Source organism: Tupaia chinensis, unplaced genomic scaffold, assembly GCF_000334495.1.
Source record: "Tupaia chinensis unplaced genomic scaffold, TupChi_1.0 Scaffold142716_1, whole genome shotgun sequence".
In the NCBI taxonomy this organism is placed as follows: domain Eukaryota; kingdom Metazoa; phylum Chordata; class Mammalia; order Scandentia; family Tupaiidae; genus Tupaia; species Tupaia belangeri.
In genome coordinates, this window is record NW_006202562.1 from 621,295 (window position 1) to 630,490 (window position 9,196).

At 51.5% G+C, this 9,196-nt stretch overlaps 1 protein-coding gene across 1 annotated transcript in view; it reads left to right on the plus strand.

Annotated features, from left to right (window-relative positions):
• ACSS1 (acyl-CoA synthetase short chain family member 1) overlaps positions 1–9,196 on the plus strand; it is a gene marked incomplete at its 5' end in the record, with an annotated part of 64,095 nt that overhangs the window by 8,490 nt on the left and 46,409 nt on the right. The window contains 1 exon segment of the mRNA XM_014582174.1: positions 6,037–6,133. Coding sequence (XP_014437660.1) covers positions 6,037–6,133 — 97 coding nt within the window.

Below are 9,196 nucleotides of genomic sequence, written 5' to 3' on the forward strand. Positions count from 1 at the left end.
GGCTCGACCATAAGCCAGGACAGGAGTGAGTCCAGGCAGGGGTGCTGTCTGGAGGTTGCACAGCTGCTGGAGAGTCATGATGTACTGCTCCAGCCCAGACCCTGATGCTGGAATTTAGGCCTGGGGAATCTTGTGACCTGGGCTGGGGAGCAGGTAGGTAGAACCGTGTCCCAGAGCAGGGGCCCCACTGGGCAGAGTAAGGAAGTGATTGCTGTGGGGACCACTGAGAGCTGGCATAAGAGCACTGTGCACTGGGAAACTGGAAAAGGCTCAAGACAGGAGGTGGGGTTTAAGTACCAGCTCTTCTTGGAAATGCTTAGAAATGGAATTTTCATGTCCTACTGCCCAGTGGGTGAAGGTTTTCTCTTTTCTTCTCTTTTTCCAAAAGTGGAGATGTAAGAATTTACCTTCTTCCTGCCTTCCCTCCCTCCACGTCCTTCTCCCCTGCTCCCGCTACAATCCCTACAATCGAGGCAGTAACCTGAGAGTCTCGTGCTCACAGCACTTTGGGGCCACCACCCTGCAGACCTCACAGTGCTTTCTCTGGGTGCCTGTGTTATCCGAGCAGCTGTGAACAGAGACAGGGTCATTAGGCCAGGACTTCCCTGGGGAACACTGCAGCACCATCTGACCCGTAACAGGAAGCATCATCTGACCCCTAACAGGCACTCCGCTGCACCAAGTTCTCATACTCACACTGGAAGTCAGATTATCACACTCACCTATGGGTTAGAAAACTGAGACGTGTGTAAATGATTGCACATCAGTGGCTAAGCGGCTGGGCTCAAGGTTCCCACAGGTCTCTAGACTGTGGGTTTTCAGTGGGGACTCCAGGCTGCCAGCCCATGAGTTCCTGGCTGGATATCTTATAGACTGGCAAGTTTAATCCGTGACCCCAAAGGAGAAAGAGAGCCCTCTGGAATCGGGACTCTGCATATAAAGTAGCTGTGTGTGTCTACTTGGACACCCCTGCCTTGCGGTTTCAGGTGGCAGAAACAGCACCGGATCTGGTTTAACATGCACGTGCTCACCAGAGCCTAGGGCAGGGCACAGCCCCGGCTGTCAGCAAGCCCCCTGCGAATTCTGTAGTATTACTATTATTATTTTTTTGGAGAAGTTTTTGCTATAGGGTGCGTGCACTTGCCAGAAAGACAGAGAGGCACAGAAAGCGAGAAATCAACTCCGGGGGGATGGCCATGCTGCAATCCCTTCTCTTCCATTCTCGTCTCAGGATCTTGGGCACACATACACAAGTGTTTAAGCTACCAGGTCCGGGACTTGAACCACGGTCGACTACATGGGAATCCAGTAGCATAGCCATTGCACCAACTGCTGGTCCCATCCCCTGGGGATGCTGATGCCACTCCAGGTTGAGAAGTGCCTTGCAGGCCAGGAAAGAGACCTTTTACTTGAGACAAGAAGAGGGCTGTTCCCTCCCCTGGGCAGTTAGAACCCACCTGAAGGACTTGGATGGCTGGAGCCATGGTGCTTCCTTGGCTCTGTGCTCTGGGTTAGGTCCATGTCTGCACACATGGACGGGACATCTGGCCCCTGACCAAAGGAGTGCAGTGAGCTGGATTAGAGGGAGGTAGAGTCCGAGGAAAGGGGGGTGTGTGATGAGAGGTGAGACTACAGCAGGGGTGGGAAGATGACAACATCCCAGACAGGGGAACAAGTGCAAAGCCCCTGGGACAGGAGCTGGTGGGGAGTAGCAGACCAGTGGGCCGTGGTGGCTACTTGTGAAGCACCTTCCCTGTGTAGGCAGGGTACCCAGGGACAGTGCGCCTGGGCTCAGTTCTGACCTGCCTGACTCGTGCCATACAGAAGCCCTGGGAAGAGACTGACACACGGCAGATCTTGTTTGCCACGCCGCTGCACCTGGGGTGCAGTCCGCCCTATAGCAGGCCTTCTGCTCCACTGTCCTCAGCTCTGCCTTCTTGCCCTGCTGGGCTCTGAGGCTGTGAGGGTCTTGGCTTGAAGCCAGGGGTCACTGCAGTGAGAATGTCCTGGCTGTCCAGGGAGTGGCAACATAGGAAGGTGGACCCTGGGGTGTGTGCCAGCTGAGCCTAGCCTGCTGCTTCCCCCTAGGCTTTGGGGGGCCAGATGGCTCAAGCTGCTCCCTAGCTTCACTGAAAGCCACTCCTCAGCATTACCATCAGAGTGGGGAGCCTGTGACAGAGCAGACCCTTCCAGAGAAGCAGCCAAGGCTCCTGGGAGCTTCTTGCCAGGCTGGTGGGAGCCCAGCAGGGTTGCAGGGCTATGATTTGCATTTGCAATAGCTCCCAGCAGAGGGCCAGGCAGCTGGGGCTGAAGGCCAGGATGGGGTGAGCAGCTGGCTTCCTGCCCTCTTTCTTACCTTTCCTTCAAGGTTTGCAGGCCCATGCTCAGCTGGGTCTTTCTGGACAGGTAACCTGCTGATCAATTGCTCAAGCCAGCAATCTACAGGGTTAGTGTGAAAGCTTGATTTTCAGAGTGGACTGGATCAAGACACACACATGCATGCACACGCGTGCCAGGGAAGCAGCACATCTGTAAGATGACTCGGCCTGTGGCCAGTTGGCTAATACTTGCCAAATTAGCATACTGCCTTCCTCCCCCAAAGCCTCATTGTTTTCCCACCTCCTTTAAGGTTGACTTGTTACCCCAACCTCACTTGGCCTGCCCCCTTCTCACTGTTCTGAGTCTCTCCTGTCTGTGAAGTCAGCCTGGTTCAAAGCTCCTCCCCTTTCCACTCTTCCACGTGCTGCACAGAGCTGGGCTCTGGGGCAGGGTAGCAGGTGAACTTGGGAGCTAGAACGTCTGCATTGGACCCACCTTTGTGTGACCTTGGGTGGCCTACTCTCTGTGCCTCTGTTTCCCTGTCAGTAGTGGGAGGTTCTTGTAGCCCCTTCTTCTGCCCATGAGGGCACTGTCTGTATGTCTTCCTGTTGTTCTGGCCGCAGGCTGCATTCACTGGCCTTAGATTTGTCCTTTCTGGATGGATTCAGCTGGGTTGTCCCGTTTGGACAGACGTCATGGCGCCTGCCAGCCTGCCCTGTGTTTTGTCTTTTGCACGTTTCTAGTGTGTGTGTCTCCTGCACTCCTGGGCTGGGGCTGAGTACCTGTGCTTGCATTTTCCTGGTGCCTGGATCCCAGATGTGTCCAGGAGGCTGGCTGAGTGAAACAGGTCAGGTTACACACCCTTCCCCTGCGCTCCTAAACGTCCAAATGCTTATTTGGGGAAAGGGGTAGGGTTTTCAGGGGGTGAAATGGAAATTCTAGTGTTTTTAACTTGTAAAGTACTTTGTGCTAAAACAAAGAGACTTCCCTGCAGCCTGCTTGGTGTGGCTGAGGTCTCAGATCCTGGGTGCGCCCAGTGCTCCTGAGTGATCCTGGTACTCCTGGGTGCTCCTGAGTGATCTCGGTGCTCCTGAGTGATCCTGATGCTCCCGAGTGATCTCAGTGCTCCTGGATGCTCCTGAGTGATCTTGGTACTCCTGGGTGCTCCTGAGTGATCCCAGTGCTCCTGAGTGATCCCGGTGCTCCTGAGTGATCTCGGTGTCAGTGCTCCTGGGTGCTCCTGAGTGATCCCAGTGCTCCTGAGTGATCCCGGTGCTCCTGAGCGATCTCGGTGCTCCTGGGTGCTCCTGAGTGATCTTGGTACTCCTGGGTGCTACTGAGTGATCCCGATGCTCCTGAATGATCTCGGTGCTCCCGAGCGATCTCGGTGCTCCTGGGTGCTCCTGAGTGATCTCAGTGTTCCTGGGTACTCCTGAGTGATCTCAGTGCTGCTGGGTGCTCCTGAGTGATCTCAGGGTTCCTGGGTACTCCTGAGTGATCTTGGTGCTCCTCAATGCTCCCGAGTGATCTCAGTGCTCCTGGGTGCTTCTAGTGCTCCTGGTCACTCTGAGTGCTACTGGGTGATCCTAAGTGCTCCTGGTTCCCCTGAGTGACAATGGTGCTTCTGGATATACCTGAGTGACCCTGGTGCTCCTGGGCTCTTGGTGCTCCTGAGTAATCCTGATGGCTGCTAAAGCTCCGAAAAACCTTGGTCGGGTGGGTGCTTCATGTGGGACTAAGGGTGTCCTTGGTGTGACTATGTAGAGCATAGTGTAGTGTGGTCTCGCTGTGAACATGGGTATGTATGTGTGTGCACACATACACACACACACACACACCCGCCCTGATGTTGATCAGTTGTGTGAATCATGTAGGTCTCCCATGGAGCACCTTCTCAGTTCTTCTGCATCTATCTATCTATCTATCTATCTATCTATCTATCAATCATCTATCTATCTATCTATCTATCTATCTATCTATCTATCTATCTATATGTGGTTTCTTCTCTACTAGTGTACTAGTTCACAGAACATCCCCCCCCCTGCAATACTGGTAGTTTTGCCCCTCGGCATCTACCTTTGTCTGTTCCTCTTTGAGGTATACTGTGCACTCAGGCTCTGGGTGACCCTAGTGGCCAGGTGAGCCACTGGTCACTGTTCCCTGAGCTCTTCATGCTGCTCGGGACCGGCAGACCTGGGGAGGGGCCTGGGTTGGTGGGAAGCTGAGTACTGAGAACTTGGCTTTGAGCTCCTCAGCTCCTTGTTAGCCAGCAGAGTTAAGCTAATCTTTGAAAGCAAATGAACACGAGTCCCCTAATCCTCCGTTTCCAGTAAACTGGCAGAACTGACCTGTTTTTGCAGGCAAGTCATGTGATCTGAGCTTGGGTAATCGTGGGGGAGGGCTGAAGAGCCTTCCAGAAAGCCAGGATGGCATTTCCCCACTGTTGAGTCACTTCTTCGTCTTCTTCTTCTTTTTTTTTTTTTAACTTTTATACAAGTATTTTGTTGTATGTTGATGCCAGTGTATATAAATTAATTTTCCTTTTGAAATAGAAATTTATGAAAATTCAGAGAGGTAGCTGTTAAGGACCGGCCAGAGTAGGCCTGTGTATTATGGCACGTGTGTTACAGGGAAATCTTGTGTAGGCCTCCGATTTAGCTTTGTGAATATTCACTGGTTCATGAGAAGTGGCTTGGGAAACCTTTGAAAAGATTCATTTTACTACCAAAAAAAAGAACAAACTTTCTGGAGGGATATGTACTTGAAGACATTCTAGTCAGCAAGGGGTCACGGGCATTCTGCAGACAGAATTGTTTAAGTCTGCAGCGGCCTGGGAGACCTTCCCGCCGGTGAGTCTCTGCCAGTCGGAGCTGTGAACCCCGTTCTTCAGAGTCGTGGTGCTGGAAGAGCCAGACATGGCGCAGGAGAGCAGGGATGACTGGACGGCCTGCGGGTCAGTCAGTTGGTCCCCACTGTTGAGTCACTTCTTGAAGCAGAGGTTGGAAACGCATGGGACACCCGAGAGAGTATTTGAGTCCTCATCCTGGCTCGCACCTCTGCCTGGTGGAGGCCACTGACACCAGAACATGGGAGCTGCCTGTGTGAGCCATGTGCTGAGACAGGAGCATCCCGTTGGCAGTGAGGCTTCTCTCCAGTGGCTCGGGCTGCACCACCCAGCCCTGCTGTGCCCGAGCACCAGCCAGCAGGCTTGGAAAGCTGTGAAGTCCAGCCCCTGGCCCACTGGGTAGGGTGGCCCTGTGGGACAACTGGTGTGACACGGTTGCTGCAGGATATCTGTGGGCGATTGCTTTGCTCTTTTGTGGTCATGTTGGGGTGACGGCCTTGCACCTTTGGGGTCATCGCTTGCACATTTTGGGTCACATTTGGGTGGTTGCCTTGTACCTTTGAAGTCATGCTGCTGTGATGGTCTTGCACATTTGGGGTCATGTTCAAGTGTTGTCCTGCACCTTCGAGATCATGTTGGGTGGTCACCTGGTAGCTTTGGGACCATGTTCATGTAGTGATCACCTTGTTTCCACAACTCTGATGTCCCCATGCCCCTTCTCCTTGCAAGGAGGTAGAATCCTCAGCATTGGTGATGGCCGGGTCCTTCCCACCCTCTGTGAGAGTAGAGCAAGCCACAGCAAACACCCCACACCCCGCCCGATTCGCTTCACGAGCACCAAGTATAACATTTGCAAACCTCTTTTTGTGCAGTCAACTGCTTGGACCAGCATGTTCAGAAGGCCCCCGAGAGCATCGCTTTGATCTGGGAGCGTGACGAGCCTGGAACCGAAGTGAGGATCACCTACAGGTACCATGCATCCCGGGTGGCTCTCAGCTCCCACCTGGCAGGGCAACCTGGGCCTTCCCTTCTGCTGGCGGTGGGCTGCCAATAGCACCAGACGCCTCTGCTGGAGCTGCTGATGGGCAGGATTAGCCAGTTTGCAAGGAGGCCTGGCTCCTTTTCTCCTTAGATTTCCATCAAAGGAACCTGGTCCTTTTTTTTTTTTTCTCTTAATATTATTAATTCTTGGGCAGGATCCTTTTCTCCTTAGATTTCCATCAAAGAAACCTGGTCCTTTTTTTTTTTTCTTAATATTATTAATTCTTAATTAATTTTATTTGATGAGAAACAGAGAGGGAAAGTGAGAGAGCAAGCCACCAGGTCTGGGACTTGAACCATGGCCCGTCATGTGGGAGTCCAGCACTTTAACCATTGTGCCATCTGCTGGTCCCAGGAACCTGGTCTTTTGAAGCAAACATCACGAATGCTAAAGTACAGGGGAGGCATTCAGCCCAGTCCTGTGTGGTTGTGTCCAGCCCTGGGGCAGGGGTGTCTGAGTATCAGGGAGCACAATTCAGTTCTGGAGGTGTTCTGTCATCCCAGGAAAAGTTACCAGGGACGTGAGCTGAATAAACCCACACTATAGGGATGAAAGTCAGCCAGTCCGCTCAGCCTCTGGTCTCAGTACACTTAGGAGAGTAAACGATAGGTGAAACAGAGTCTTTGAACACATTGTTTTGAAAATCTGATATTTAGGGCCAGAGGTGGAGTGGTGGTTAAGGAGCTGGACTCCTCCCACATGGCCCACCGTGGTTCTAGTCCTGGTGGTTTGCTTTTTCACTCTCTCCCTCTTTCTTTCTCTCGGTCAAATTGAAGTATAATAATAATAATAATAATAATAAAATAAATAATTCTAAAAAAAAAAGAAAATCTGATATTTTCATTTGTTGATTCCTTCAGCAGATTCTTTGCATGTTCTGTGTGCCTCGCACCTGCTGTGTGTGGACATAGTGCGTGCGTTGGGGGTTCAGACGAGCCCACTGGGCAACAGCAGTGACCTTCTTGCAGTGGCTCCTTGTGGGGCCTGCCTGCTCAAAGTCTGTGTGGCCAGTCAGTACAAGACATTGGTCTTTATAAGGAAGACAATATAAAATGACATCCATCCTGTGGGATTTTGGAGTATACACACACTTGTGCACTCCCCATGTACAAAGCAAACCCCAAGGCTACACACTAACATCTCAGGCCCCCATTGCTAAGTTATGTGTCCTTTATCATCATCTCTCTCTACCCCTAATCCCATGAAGTGTGATTACCATTCTGGGGAAGATTCAGGCTTTTCTTGTATAGTAATCCAACAAGTTTTCATCGGTGCCTTTGTATCTGTCAGGACAGACTAAGAGTATGTTGTAGTTGCAAATAGTCCCTAGACACATGGTAGAGTATGGCTGTGTGGTCATATTAGATTGAATAATTAGGGAAAGCCTTCCTGAGCAGGGAATATTTATGCTGAGTCCCCTCCCCCGCAAGTTTCTTTTTTCTCTCATGGAAGAACTAACTAAATAAATTTAATGAAAAGACCAGCCATATTGGTTGGTATGGTGGTAACAGAAGGCTTTGTGATGTGGGACCCACATGGGAGTCCTGGGCTCATGTCCAGGGCCCTGCCTGTACATGCTGACGCTTGCATGCCATGATCTGGGCAGAATATGGCTAGGTTTGATCTTGTATGAGCTCTATTGGGGGTTGCCTGTATCTCTCTTTACCTGTCTGTCTCTCTTTCATGAAAGAGATAATAAATAAACTTAAAATACATAATAAGCTGAGGTCCACTTGACCAGGAAGAGCAGCCACAAGAAGCTTGGGGGAGGAACAACCGTGGCCTAGGACAGAGACCGAGAGAGAACCAGCATGGGCGTCCCAGGACCAAGGAGAAGATGTTCAGGCCAGGGCCCAGGGGACACAGACGCAGGCCCACAATGGGACCCAAAAGCAGCAGTCTCTCCTACGCCACTCGGGTGATCTGGAGTGACTGGCATGTGTCGTTTCCTGTTTGTTTCTTGCATTGCAGGTTTCTTTCTTTCTTTCTTTCTTTCTTTCTTTCTTTCTTTCTTTCTTTCTTTCTTAGATCGGAAAAGGCTTTTGTTTGTTTGTTTAAGTTTTTGCCATAAAGCAAATACACTTGCTAGAGAGACATAAAGTGAGACAGAGAGGGAAAGTGAGAAATCTTCCCTTCCCAGGGAGAAATGGCCACACTGCAATCCCTCCTTCTCTCTGGATTTTGGGCACATGCACACACACCCAACGTGGTTTTCAAGCTGCTGGGTCTGGGACTGGAACCACTGTCATCGATGCGAGAATCCAGTATCTTAACCATTATACCACCTGCTGGCCCGCATTCCAGTTTTGTCACAGACCAAACTCCCTAAGCTTGGTGAGACTTGTTCAGCTGGCTTTGGACACGACAGGCGGTACTCACTTGTTCACTCAGGCTCCTGTCCAGCTCTGTTCCCTGGGTCCCAGTGACCCCAGACCCATCACAGCCTTCACCCGTGGTGACATCCTGTGCTGACTGATTGACTTGTCTCTCCATGAGTTGCATTGGGCTGGCCTGTGAGCACGGGAGGACAGCGAGCGTAAGTTCTCAGGACTGCAACCTGTGAGTGCAGGACAGACAGTGAGCATGTGAGTTCTCAGAGCACCCTGCGAGAGACAGTTATGAGTCCAGGCAAAGCATTTAGTATTCTTTCTCTAAAAATAAACAGGCTCGGCCCAAAATGGTTTTGCAGACCTCAGCCAGGCTTAGGAGCGGGTGTCTGCTCTTACTCACTGTTGGCGTGAAAAGGACGGTGTGGGGACCAGCAGTTAGCGTAATGACTATGTCGCTGGACTCCCATGTAGTCAACTGCAGTTCGAGTCCTGGACCTAGTGGCTTAAACTCACGCCGGGCACGTGTGTATGCGTGCCCAAGATCCTGAGAGGAGAATGAAAGAGAAGGGATTGCAGCGTGGCCATACCTCCTGGGGGGTGATTTCTTGCTTTCTGTCTCTCTGTCTCTCTCTGTCTTTCTGGTGAGTGCACACGCCCTAT